The sequence below is a fragment of the Budorcas taxicolor genome, chromosome 5 (assembly GCF_023091745.1).
Source record: "Budorcas taxicolor isolate Tak-1 chromosome 5, Takin1.1, whole genome shotgun sequence".
NCBI lineage: Eukaryota > Metazoa > Chordata > Mammalia > Artiodactyla > Bovidae > Budorcas > Budorcas taxicolor.
The window spans coordinates 93,823,864-93,837,427 of record NC_068914.1 but is presented as its reverse complement, the minus strand read 5'-3'; the positions used below and the strand labels follow the sequence as shown (position 1 = coordinate 93,837,427).

The 13,564-nt window shown below is 36.4% G+C and overlaps 1 protein-coding gene across 3 annotated transcripts in view; it reads left to right on the top strand.

The window, feature by feature from the left end:
- The window catches only part of XPOT (exportin for tRNA), a 39,673-nt gene extending 27,296 nt beyond the window's left edge, over nucleotides 1–12,377 (top strand). For 2 of the 3 annotated variants that reach the window (XM_052639620.1, XM_052639619.1), the window contains 6 exons: nucleotides 3,149–3,265; nucleotides 3,704–3,819; nucleotides 4,523–4,570; nucleotides 7,829–7,900; nucleotides 9,380–9,436; nucleotides 11,800–12,377. In XM_052639620.1, the coding sequence (XP_052495580.1) occupies nucleotides 3,149–3,265; nucleotides 3,704–3,819; nucleotides 4,523–4,570; nucleotides 7,829–7,900; nucleotides 9,380–9,436; nucleotides 11,800–11,826 (437 nt within the window). In that variant the 3' untranslated portion in view covers nucleotides 11,827–12,377. The remainder of the gene's footprint in view (nucleotides 1–3,148; nucleotides 3,266–3,703; nucleotides 3,820–4,522; nucleotides 4,571–7,828; nucleotides 7,901–9,379; nucleotides 9,437–11,799) is intronic. The other variant, XM_052639621.1, reaches the window with a different exon arrangement.
- The last annotated feature ends 1,187 nt before the right edge of the window (nucleotides 12,378–13,564 follow it).

Below are 13,564 nucleotides of genomic sequence, written 5' to 3'. Positions count from 1 at the left end.
ATGTCTATTTAGGTTTTCTGCCCAGTTTTTCATGGGGTTGTTTTTTTTTTTGTTACTGAGTACTGTGAACTGTTCGCATATTTTGGATTTAAGCCCTCATCAATCTCATAACTTGCAAATATTTTCTTCCAGTCTTCTCATTTCATTTATGATCTACTTTGCTGTGCAAATGCCGATAAGTTTGTTTAGGTTCCATTTATTTTTGCTTTTATTTCTTTTGCTTTGGGAGACTGACCTAAGAAAATATTGCTGTGATTTAGTTTGATGGTGTCATGTCTTATATTTAGGTTTTTAAGCCATTTTGCGTTTATTTTTGTGTACAGCATGAGGGAATGTTCTAACTTGACTGATTAACAAGTGGCTGTCTAGCTTTCTCAACACGACTTACCAAAGAGACTGTCTTTTTCTATTGTATAATCTTGCCTTTGTGGATTAATTGACTGTAGGTGTTTGTGTGTTTCTCTGGCTTCTGTTTGGTTTCACTGATCTGTATGTTCGTTTTTGTGCCATTATAATGCTGGTTTTACTACAATAGCTCTGTAGTGTTGTTGGAAGTCTGGGAGGGGTGTGCCTCCAGCTTTGTTCTTTCTTTTGTTTTTTTCCAGGATTGCTTTGGCAATTCTGGGTCTTTTATGGTTCCATATAAATTTTAGTGTTATTTTTTCTAATTCTTCAAAAAATGCCATGGGTAATTTAATAGAAATTGTATTGAATCCATAGGTAACTTTGGGTAGTATGGTCATTCTAACAATATTCTTCCAAACCAAGAACATGGGATATCTTTCCATTTCTTTGAATCATCTTCAGTTTCCATATCAATTTTTTATAGTCCTCAGCATATAGATCTTTTACCTCCTTGGTAGGTTTATTTATTGGTTGTGGTTTTTTAAATTTTTTTGGACACAATCTCAAGTGTGATTGTTTTTTGCTTTTTCTGAAATTATTAACAAAATGTGACAGATTTCTATATATTAGACTTGTATCCTGCTGCCTTGCTGAACTCATTTATTCTAATATATTTTTTTGTGGAGTCCTTCGGGTTTTCAATATAGAACATCATGTCATCTGCCTATAATGACAGTTTCACCTCTCCCTTCCAGTATGGATACCACCTTTTCTTTCTTTCTTTTTTTTTTGTCTAATTGCTGTGGCTGAGACTTCCAATATTATATTGACTAGAAGTGGTGAGGGTGAACATTCTTCTCTTTCTCCAAAATTGAGCAGGAACGTTTTTGGCTTTTTACCACTGAGTATTACATTCACTGTGGGTTTGTTATAAATGGCTTTTATTATGTTGAGATATACTCCTTCTGTACTCACACTGGTGAGAGTTTTTATCATGAAGGGATGTTGATTTTACCAGATGCTTTTTCTGAATCCACTGAGATAATCATGTGGTTTTTGTCTTTTCTTTTATTGGGGTGGTATGTCACATTGATTGATTTGCATATATTGAACCATCCTTGTGACCCTGAAATAAATCTTACTTGATCATGGAGTATAATCCTTTTTATGTGTTATTGGCTTCAGTTTGCTAATGTTTTGTTGAGGGTTTTTGTGCCTATAGTCATCAAAGATACCAGCCTATAATTTTCTTTTTTTGTAGTGTCTGTCTGACTTGGGTATCAGGGTGATGATGGCTTCATAGAATGACGTTGGTAGTGTCCCCTCTTTGGTCTTTTGGAAGAACTTAAAAAAGATAGGTGTAAGTTCTTTGTCTGTTTGGTAGAATTCCCCAGTGAAGCTGAATGGTCCTGGAGTTTTTTTGCCATAAGTTTTTTTTTTAAGACAGATTCTATTTCACTTCTAACGATCAGTCTGTTGAAGTTACCTGTTTCTTCTTAATTCAGATTTGGTAGGCTGTATGTCTCTAGAAATTTTTCCATTTCTTCTAGGTTGTCCATTTTGTTGCTATATAACTGTAATATTACAATTTTTTTTTAATTTCTGTAGTACTGGTTGTTATTTTTCATTTTTCATTTTGTTTGAGTCCTTTTCCTTCTTGATGAGACCAGCTACAGGTTTGTTGATTTTGTTTATCCCTTCCAAAAAACCATCTCCTGCTTTTATTGCCTTTTTAATCTTTCTTAATCTCTATATAATCTGTGTCTTCTCTCTGATATTTGTTTCCTTCCTTCTGTTGACTTCAGGATTTGTTTGTTCTTGTTCTAATTCTTTTAGGTGGTAGGTCACATTGTTTGAGACATTTCTTGTGTTTTTGAGGAAGGCCTAGATCACGAGGAACTTCTGTCTTAAGGCTGCTCTTGCTGCATCCTGTGGGTTTTTGTATGGTAGTTTTTCATTATCACTTGCTTCGGTATTTTTTCTTTTTTCTTCTTTGATTTCCTCATTGACCCATTGGTTTTTTAGTAGCATATTGTTTCATTTCCACATAGTTGTTTTTGTGTGTGTGTGTGTGTGTGTGTGTTTTGTGTGTTTTTTTGTTTGTTTTTTTGAGTCCCTGGTGGCTCAGAGGTTAAAGCGTCTGCCTGCAATGCGGGAGACCTGGGTTCGATCCCTGGGTCAGGAAGATCCCCTGGAGTTGTTTTTCATTTTTCTTTCTGTGATTGATCTCTAGTTTCATGCCATTGTGGTCAGAAAAGATACTTGAAATAATTTCTATCCTTTTATATTTACTGTGGCTTGGTTGTGTGTTCCAGTATGTGTTTTAGTCTAGAGAATGTTCTTTGTTTGCCTAAAGCTATATTAGTTGATTCCTTCATAGTGTAATACTGTGATGGCTTCTTGCTAGAATTGACCTGACAATTGAATCTTACTGTCCACTTTGCTTTTTTTTTTTTTAATTAACACATTAGTGTCTGGGGGATTTTTGCAGAAATTTAATGACTGTGGCCAGCAATTAGTTATGTAACTGAATATTGAATTGTCTCTGGTCAATAAGCTATCAAAAATGGACTACAGGGGTCCACATAGAGAATTTTGCTATATGGAAGTCCAGAGGGCGGGATAATGAGGGAATAGTAATTTTTCAATGTTTTATACTTGAAATTTAGAGAGCCAGGATAATAAAAATTGAGGGCTCTTATCAACCCTGCAAATGCTTTTGTCTTGTTACTATATATGAAATCAGAACTTCAGATTGCCTTTCTAGTTCTTTTTCAGATTGAACCCAGGTTTTTCTCTTCAGGTGCAGAGAATGTAGAACGAGTGCTGGTTACTGTTATTCAAGGAGCAGTAGAATATCCAGATCCCATTGCTCAGAAAACATGTTTTATTATCCTTTCCAAGTTGGTAGAACTCTGGGGTAAGATAATTCTTTTTTAAAAAACCTTGGGGCTTCCCCTGGTGTCTCAGTGGTAAAAGAATCTGCCTGCCAATGCAGGAGATACAGGTTTGATCCCTGATCCAGGAAGATCCCACATGCCTTGGAGCAACTAAGCCCGTGCATCACAACTATTGAGCCTGTGCTCAAGAGCCCAGGAGCTGCAACTGCTGAAGCCTGCGTGCCCTAGGGCCTGTGCCTCAACAGAGAAAAGCCCACGCAGCAACAAAGACCCATCACAGTCAAAAATAAATATAATTTTTTAAAAAATTCTTCATTCCCCAACCTGTTTCCTAAGACAAGAGAGATGAAATGGGATCCTAGTCCTAACATAGACAGGCGCTGGGAGTTGATTTTCACTGGTGATAAATTAAATGACTTCATTATTATACAAGATGAAAATTTGAATTTTCTTAACAGGAGGTAAAGATGGACCAGTGGGATTTGCTGATTTTGTTTATAAGCACATTGTCCCTGCATGTTTCCTAGCACCTTTAAAACAAACCTTTGATCTGGCAGATGCACAAACAGTATTGGTAAGCACCTAGGAATCTCTTTAGACCTTCTTAGATCTCATGTATTCTAATTCACAATTTCTTCCTTAATGCCAGGCTGATTATATTAGATTTCAGTGCCTTTAAAAAAAAATAATAATTTCAAATTAGAATATTCATTAAAAAAATTTTTTTAAACATTGATGATACCATTTGGACCTTTTGTGAATTCTTCCTAAATCTTGATATTGAAGCTAACTGTATAAAATGTAGCTCCTGCAATTTTAACAACCAGGACTTTTTCTAGGACTGTGAAAGGGTACACGATGCAAACATTCTTTAAAGCTTGGTTGGGTTACTAGTTTCCTGCCACTTCTTTCGTTCTAAAACTTGTGCTTAATGTTGTTTTTTTTTTTTCTTAATCATTAAGAGAGTAACTTTCTCTTCCTCATTTGATAGTTTCCCCAAATCTCATCTTTAGAATGCTTAATGTCAAGCAGTTGCCCTTTATTCATTTCCCTAGGACCAAGTAAAAGCTTGATTTCTTAATTATAATGCACTACATTAAGACAGTAGTTTTGTATTTTTCTATCTAACTCATTTGTTCCTTTTGCCTGTCTGTTACCATTCCTTTCTCCATCTTTTCTTTGGCAGTAAATGTTAGTGAACAGTGGCGAGGGAAAGAAATGTAGGATCAGTATTTAAGAATTGACTGTATTAAATTTCTTAAATTTGCTTTTCATAGGCTTTATCTGAGTGTGCGGTGACACTGAAAACAATTCATCTCAAACGGGTAAGCTTTGTACTTCCTGCCCCCTTATTTTCAGCTTGCATGTTTATTTTTTATAGTTTTAATTGCATATGTCTTATTCTTGAAAACTATCTTTTATGAAAATTGATTAACTTTGCTTTCGACTATCTTGGATGTGAGGGTGGGGTTGAACGAAAGAAGTAGTATCTTTTATTGTCTTTCACATTTGGGATAACCGGAAAGTTAAAATGTATATTTGTTTGGTTTGACAAATAATAAGAAAAATCTTAACCAGAATTTCACAATCCCTGGTTTCACTACCTGGTAGGTTCTTCACAGATTTGTCCAACTTCTTAGTGTTACCAATTGGTTAGAGCACTTCACTACTTCAGAAATTTGTAGTCCCCTTGTTAACCTGACAATTTGTATAAATCATAAGTGATTCTGGGCTGAATCTAGCTGGTGTGTTGTTTGCTTTATATAGTGTTTTTAATTAGGGAGTTGATTGCCAGCATTTGAAAATAGGTCCTTTTTTAAATTTTTAAACAAAGATTTCTGTCTCCGACTTCTCAAAGCCAGGATGCCAGCACAGGACTAGCAGTCCCACATAGCTGAAGTCATCTAGTGAGCAGCACCTTCCCTCAACCACCCAAAATAAACACATGAGGTTTTGTTCAGAGTCTCCATACATCCCACTCCCTCGTTTGAACTTAAATTTTTGATTCCAAGAGAGACTTGAAGGGTTTTCAATCCAGCATTTTCTCTACACCTATTATGTGCTAGGGAGGAAAGGGCTATGTGTTTGGGGCAGCAAGGGTCCTGTATAAACATGAATAAAAAGTGCCCCAACATTTGTGGAGCTTAGAATCGGGCTTCCCTGGTAGCTCAGCTGGTAAAGAATCCGCCTGCAATATGGGAGACCTGGGTTCAGTCCCTGGGTTGGGAAGATTCCCCTGGAGAAGGGAACAGCTACTCACTCTAGTGTATTCTGGCCTGGAGAATTCCATGGGCTGTCCATGAGGTCACAAAGAGTCGGACACGACTAAGCAACTTTCACTTAGAATCGGGGAGACCAATACTTAAAAACTCAATTGGATGTGTTAGGTAAGTACTTTAATAGAGGTATAGTAAATTAATCCATTTGTATTAAATGTAACATGGTGGGACTAAAGATGAATGAGCAGATCTGCCCAGGCAGTATATAAGTCAATACTAAAAAGAGGGAGTATTTTTCTGTTTTTTTATAGACTGTGAAACAACTGTGGATTCATTAGACTGACCAGGAGGAGCTGGCACTCTGGGCAAAGATACTGTGACAGGTGTAGGAAGACAGATCAGGTGTTGCAGTGTAGAGTTAGTGACGAATAATGTTATCCTGTTTAACTAAAGTATAGGGGTAGAATAGCTAAAAACCGAATTGGGACTAGGTATGTGTTTCATGTGAGAAGTTGGGAAGTCAGTAGGCAGTGATCGTAATTTAGAATAGCTAGGTAGAAAAAATGTACACAGAACACTTAGAAACATGGGTCAAAAGCAGTTAGAACTAAATACTGGTTTTGGAGTTCTCAGGTTGTAGTTTGTTAAGATAGAGTAGTAGGAATGAATGAGACTTTCTAAGACCAGGACAGAAAGAACTTTGGCTAAAGCAAGAGTCAACAGAGAGCTAGGACCAAAGGTATGAAAGTTAGGGAATAGAGTCATGAAAGAGAAGACTGGTTAACATTGTTGGATGCTAGAGAGTCAAGGAGAATGAGGAATAGCAGACAGTAAGAATGATATTTACAATTCGGAAGTGTTTATCTTGTCCTCAGAGTTGTTCTTTAGGCAAACAGAATTGAATCAAGTGGAACATTATATTTGAAAATTATTTACTTCATTTTTCTATTTTCTCATTTATTTACCTGACTGATACCTTCTTGAGGTCAAAGTTTACGTTTCCTCATTAAAAAAAAACGAAAGCAAAACTATACTCCCATTTTTAAGTGGTAACAGTGGAGTTGTATGCAGTGATGAGCAGTGAATGGGCGATTAGTACAGGGGGAGGAATAGAATAAAGAAATGAGAAGGAAAGTAGAAGTGATATGAGAAACTTGCACAAACAGCCCAGTATTATCTCCTCTCAGGAACAAGTTTCCTTAGAAGGATCGTTAAATTGTGACCTGGATTGATCGGGCTAGTGGGTCAGGAGTCAAGGTAGATAAGGAAACATAAAGAAAGCCTTTGATTCAGGAGCAATAATGTTAACAGGAAATCCAGATATTAATGCAGGGAGAAGTACATTGAGGAGAGTTGGATTGCTTTTGTTTTGATAGCATCCTTTCAGTTGTACTAGGTTGGAGTAGTCAACATATTAAAGCATTTAAGTTAAATTCAAGTTTGAAGATGAAATTAGCAGGGATTTTGTTTGCTTGTTTTCTGAGTATTGGATTTATTGCATTCGGTTGAGGCCACTGTCTCAGCAACAGAGTGCTATAAGAAAGGCGTTCTCAAACTGTGTCCTAAGTCTTTTGTAGGTGTTGAGAAGGGGTGGAGATTAGGGGTGAGTTTGTGGAACTCTTCTCCCCTCCCTCTGCCAAGTTTACCCTTAAAAAGCCAGATAACTATTCCGAAAGTTTTAGCATCTAGAAGTACTAGCAGTTGGCAACAAAGGACAATGGTTTAAGATATCAAATGACCTGCTCTTTATTTAGTATTTAGTACAGACTTAATTAACAGAAACTGGACAAATCACCCTATCTTCCTGTGTCTTAGTTTCCTCACCTGGCTACTAAATTCCTGTTTCCTAGTTTATTGAACAGGAAGAAGGAAGTGTGCTTTTATTGCTGTTATCTCCTAGGTAGCATTTATTCTTTCTTGCTTATATTTTCATTTCTAAAGATGTTAACTTTCCTGGCACTACCCTTAGGCTTCCCCCAGCGTGCCGGTAGTCCACTCTGATAGATTGGGAGCACCTCTCTTTGCTTTCTTTTCAGTCCTGTGAGTCAGACTCTGGTTTTGTGATCTCTTGCATTTAAAAGAATATTTGTTGAATCGTTAGCACTGCGTAACACTGCGAAATGTTAATATGTCCTGAGTGCTAAGTGTTATTCTAGCAGCTTTACGTTTGCTAACTCATCCAATCCTCACAATAACTCCATTTTTTCAGAAACTGAGGCTCAGGGAGATTAAGTAACCTACCCAAGTTACTAGAAGTTAGCTAGAGCCAGGCTTCAAAGCAGTCTGGCTTTAGAATCTGTGTTCTTAATCAAAGTACCATATTGTATTTAAAGTATTCACATATTGTTCCAATTTAATTTTCAGGGCCCAGAATGTGTTCAGTATCTTCAACAGGAATACCTGCCTTCCTTGCAAGTAGCTCCAGAGATAATTCAGGTAAGAGCTGTTGTAGCAGATTTTCCTCTTAATCTTAATTAAAGAAGTTGTTGTTTAGTCCCTAAGTCATGTCCAATTCTTTGTGAAGAATTTGTGAAGGTTTGTGCCAGGTTGTTAATTTTACACAGGCCAAGCTCACCTGTGCTTAGCTTGTGAATTTGAATCATATTTTGAGGTAAGTGGCACATTTTTATGATGGCATTCAGTTGTTCTCTGAGCATCTAGTTATCCAGACCTCTTGTGCAGTAGCACATAGTTCTAATGAGGTATCAAAGTCCCGATTGAAACTAGAGTTAGGATCTCTTGTGTAGATTCTAAGGATTGTTTCTTCATCAATAGTATTTTATAATGCTGTTTTATAAAAGGCACTAAAAAACTGAATGAAAAATAGACCTCACATAAAAATACTCACAAAATTAATTTTTAATTTATGGTCTCTAATTTTATGACATATCTTTAACTTGGGTGTTAAGTTTCTCATTTACCATTTGTTACATAAGTAAATTAATATTTTATAAAAGGTATGCTACTAATTACTTATGATCTTAATGCATCAGGAACAGAAATATACCACTCAATGTTGAAGAGCTCAAATAGTTTCCTAGGTTCCTAAATGAAGCAAAGTATCTAATAATTTGCTTGTAAAAGATAATGATTCCCAGTTTTCCCTTTTCTCATATGGCATCTGACTGCGCTTTTTGAACAATTCTATTGAGGAGAATTTTCTCTTTTTCGTTTGGTCTGGCTCCTCGCAGTTACCCTTTTACTAGATGAGAACAGCCATAGCCATGTAATTTTTGTCCCATTCACCCTTCTGAGGCAAGAGTCCATCTTCCCCAGAGCATCCATGTTCTCTAACGTGAAAACAGCCTGTCTGAAAAGTATTACATTTGAAAATGTCTTATAACCTTTTTGGTGAGGAACTGTTCAGGTTAATTTTGATAAATTATAATATGAATACTGAAGATGTGAAGCAACCTGAATGTCTGTTGATGGGTGAATGGATAAGCCAAATGTGGTATATACATAGAACAGATATGGTTCAGCCTTTAAAACAAAAAGGGAAATTTTGTCGTATGCTACAACATGGATGAACCTTGAGGACGTTACACTAAATGAAATAAGCCAATCACAAAAACAGATATTGTATTATTCCACTTAAATGAAGTATCTAAAGTGGTCAAACTCTTAGAAACAGAAGGTAGAATGTTGGTGGCCAGGGGGTGGGGGCTGGGGAGAAAGGGGGGAACAGGGACTTTTCAGTGGGTGTGGAGTTTTAGTTTTGCAAGATGAAAAATTCTTGAAATCTGGTGCATGACAGTGCATATAGTTAACAGTGCTGTACCGTATATGTGGTTAAGATGGTCAGTTTTATGATTTTATTATCACAATTTTAAAAGAATATTGTAGTTTTGAATTTTGATGAATTTAATACAAATGACTCATTCTTTTATCTCTCCTCCCCTCCTGGCCCCTCAGGAGTTTTGTCAAGCACTTCAGCAGCCTGATGCTAAAGTTTTTAAAAACTACTTAAAGGTAGGTATTTGGAAAACTTACATATCTTCATACGATTAGGTGGTGTTTCAGAGCCAATACATACTACAGTATACTGTATCATACTGTAGTTTGACCAACAGTTACATAGTTACATATTTGGGATCTCTTTGCTCTAAAACCTGCTTCTAAGAATCCACAATTAATAGCTATTACTACATTTCAGTTTTATGTGAAGGCCCTTTCAGCTGAGCTCCTACAAAAGGTTAGAGGAAGTTAGATAAGCACACTGAATTGTATATGCCTGACTATGCTGATACGAAAATGTCATTTCCTTTCAGTTTTGTGATGTAACTAACTAGGTACTAGAGAATTGGGAGAACAAGTAATATTTAAGAACAGCTACCCATATTGAGTTGAAAGTAAGGAATTAAAAATAAAAAAACAGAAGTATGAGTTACTTGGTTATATCCTATCTTGAAACTTTCAAATTTGCAAAATGGTCATTAAGGCTCTTTTTATAGTCATAAAACCACTGAATTAACCAAACCAGCCTCCAAGTATTTATTTGGTATTCATTTCTACAGTTAAATCCATGAAACAGCTATCTTACCCTCACCCAGCTGGTCACTCAGTCAGCACTCTGTGACTGCCTTGTTATGTAACACATACTGTCCTAACTGCTGCAGATACCAGTATGAGTGACTTTCCTTGCCCACAAGGAGCTCATGGTCTGGAATTAAAGTTATAGTGTGACAGCTCGAGGAACTGTTCTTTACTTTATTAATTATGTTCAACAAATTTCAGGGTAAAGCACGTGCTAAATTTCTTAGTGATAAGTAACTTAATGGCTCCCTGGTCCTTTTGCCAAAGGCATTCAAGTCAGGGGACTTCACTGATAAATAAGTGTGCTATCCTTAAACTTTGGTTCTGCCATCTTCCCTTGCCAGTTTTTCCCCTAGTAATAGTTTGTCAGCTTAAACTGACCAAAGAGTTTATGAGAAGAGAGTTATTGTTTATCATTGGGAACCCTCCCCTTTCCCAGTTCCCCATGAAAGCAAAGTACCTGTGGAAGTAACCTCTGTTAAGTAACTGATCATCACACTGGATTAAAGGACTAAAAATAAATTGTAACTCTGTTAGAGGTATCTGTTCCAGCAGGTCTAGGTACATTATAGGAGGCTTGTGCTCCAAGTATATTCATCCCAACAGCATTTAATAGTCTTCCTCCCAAGCGCAGCTTCTCTATGGCATTATTCTTCTAGTTGGAAAAAAAATGAAGTTCCTTCTTTTGAGCCTCCTCTGTTCCTGTCTGATTAATCCTTAGATCTTGCTGATTGTTTCCTCCCCACTGTCTCACTTGTTTTCTGTCCCCTGCTGCCACTCTGGTGTAGGCTTCTGTTCTCTAAGAACACTCTGATTTCCCTTCCCTTGTTCTATCCAAGCTGATCCATTTGAAAACATTGAAAAGTTTTCTGAAATTCATTCCTTTTCTTCATGATCTTCATAGGCTTAACTGTTGACTAAACAGTAACAAATTCTTTAATTTGGCATTTAGGTGCCTTCCCTGCCCCCCCCCCCCCCCCCCCCCAAGATTCTGAGCTCAGACTACTTTTTTGTTTTTTCTTGCAGGAATATCCCTTACTATTCCTGCTGTTCTTCAAATATTCTGCCTTATTAGCACTCTTTTCCTTTAGGAATTCTACCCATTCTTCAAGGCTAATCTTAATCATGGCCTCTATGTTTTGCTTATATAGTGATGATTCTTTTCTCTCCACTTAGATAGTTAATAATTATTATATGAATGTCTGATCTACTAGGTGTTACAGATAAAATGATGAATGTGGTCCTTATCCATAATGAGTTTACTGCCTTCTATGTACTCTGGTGCTTACTTAACATGAACCCAACTACGGAAGGGAGTAATATTGAGCCAGTGCTTAGCACAGCCTCTGGCCTACACATTCATAGTCTTAGATGTTAAATTGAAAGTATTTTTTTAATAAATAAATAGTTAAGGGATAACACCTGCTATCTTTAGCTTTGACTTGTTTGTTTCTTCTTCAAAATTTAATTTCCTAGCGTTAACTTTGACAGTAGTGCCAGTCGGCAAACCATGGTCAAGAGCGTGTTTTCCTCTCACTGCTTGACTCTCATAGCACTGGAGGTAGCACCATATTTTCACGAGTTTCCCAACTGAGTAGTGGCAACATTAGTTATCTCTAGACTTCACCAAGTTGTCTAGAAGAGAAAGTAGTTGGCTTGTATTATGTGTGGATTTCTAGAGTATATGAAATGTTTTAGAAGTGTGACTAGCACCCAGTAAGTAACATGGAGCCCTTCTTGAGGTAAAAGGTGACAATCATCTGACATCAGTACTAAGTGAACTAATACCTTATTTACAGGTGTTCTTCCAGAGAGCAAAGCCCTGAGGACTAGAGCTCCCCGTGCCTACTTCATGATCAAGAATTCCAGTTAATAATTTATAAGAAAACAATTTTTTGTGTGCTGTTCACCCTGGTCTTTTTAACACTGCTTTGAGCTTATTGCAGTATATGTATTGGGATTTTTTTCTGTAAAATGGGTGTAATTTCCCCTAAATTACAGGTATGTGACAACATAGAGAAGTTGCATGCCGATTAAATCGTTCTGTATAAAAATGCTGTTGTAAGATACAGCAGAGTTATCCTAGTACCTTTTTTTTTTAACTTGAAACTTTTAAGTCCTTTATAAAGACCATAGCAAGAAAACAGTGTATTTCTTTTTCATTACTGAATATAAAATGTTTGAAAATTTAAATTTTTGTTTTATGTGTGCAGACTCATAAACTGTTTCATTTATGTGTGCAGACTCATAAAAAAGTGGGGGGAATAAAATCAAAATTAACTTTTTTGTAGATAGCTATTACATTTCCTTAAACTGTTTAATGCCAATGTGTATTCTACAAAACAGAACGGTTTCATAAATTAACTGATTGAAGAGTAGGTGCTGGTGTTATACATTTTTTATTAAAAAAGCAAATAAATTTTACGTAGTGAAATATATCAAGTCTTTTGGAGTTATTTTAAATACTTGAGTCTTATTTTTTCATCTCTCCTTGATTTTCCATTTAAAGGACTGCACATACTGTATAAGTGTTTGGATTATTTAATTATGCTCCTAAAAGAGTATATCCTACTTTGTTCTATTAAGTAATTTAGAATCTTTTTCAAATGCACTACAAAAAACCTGTGTGCATATGTTGATAGAATTAAAAATCTAATATTTTCCATCTTAACTGGATTTACTTAGGGCACAATATACCTGTGTGTTTATAATGCTTATTAGTAGCTGCTGGTTTAGTTCCCCTGCCTTCCCCCATTTTTATTCATAACTATGCAAGAAACCTTCCCTGGTGGCTCAGACAGTAAAGAATCTGCCTGCAGTTTGGGAGACCTGGGTTCAATCCCTGGGTCGGGAAGATCCCCTTAGAAGGGAATTGCTACCCACTCTAGTATTCTTGCCTGGAGAATTCCATGGACAGAGGGGCTTGGGGGGCTATAGTCCATGGGGCTGCAAGGAGTTGGACATAACTGAGTGATTAACACTTTGACTTTCATGTAAGAAATCAAGATGATAAGACCAGCAGTACTATTGGAAAATTAAGAAAGGATGGACAACACTGAGCAGCAGAATTACTATAATCATCATTTAAGTTTAAATTCCAAACTCAAGTAAGGTTTTAGAGTGGCTAAGGGTTTTTTTAACCTTTGGCCCATGTGGTCCCTAGAGGTTTCATGGATGGGCTTCAGTGGTCTTCTAAATTCCCTAAAATTGTATCCTTAATTTTACATAAATATTCTCCTGGGGTTAATATTCTCCAGAAACGATTTTAAACATTTTCCTAACATCATAGAATAAAGTTGCTAAACTAAGTTAACAGTTAATTGTAAAAATGGATCAATGAGATGTATATTATAGTCAGCCCTCTGTATGTGCAGGTTCCACATCCATGGATTCAACCAACCTTAGATCAAAAATACTCGGAAAAAACAATTTCCAGAAGGTTTGAAAAAGCAAAACTTGAATTTGCTGTACTTGAGAACTATTTATATAGCATTTACATTGTATTAGGTATTGTAAGCATTCTAGAGATCATTTAAAGTATGTGGGAGGATGTGCATGGATTAC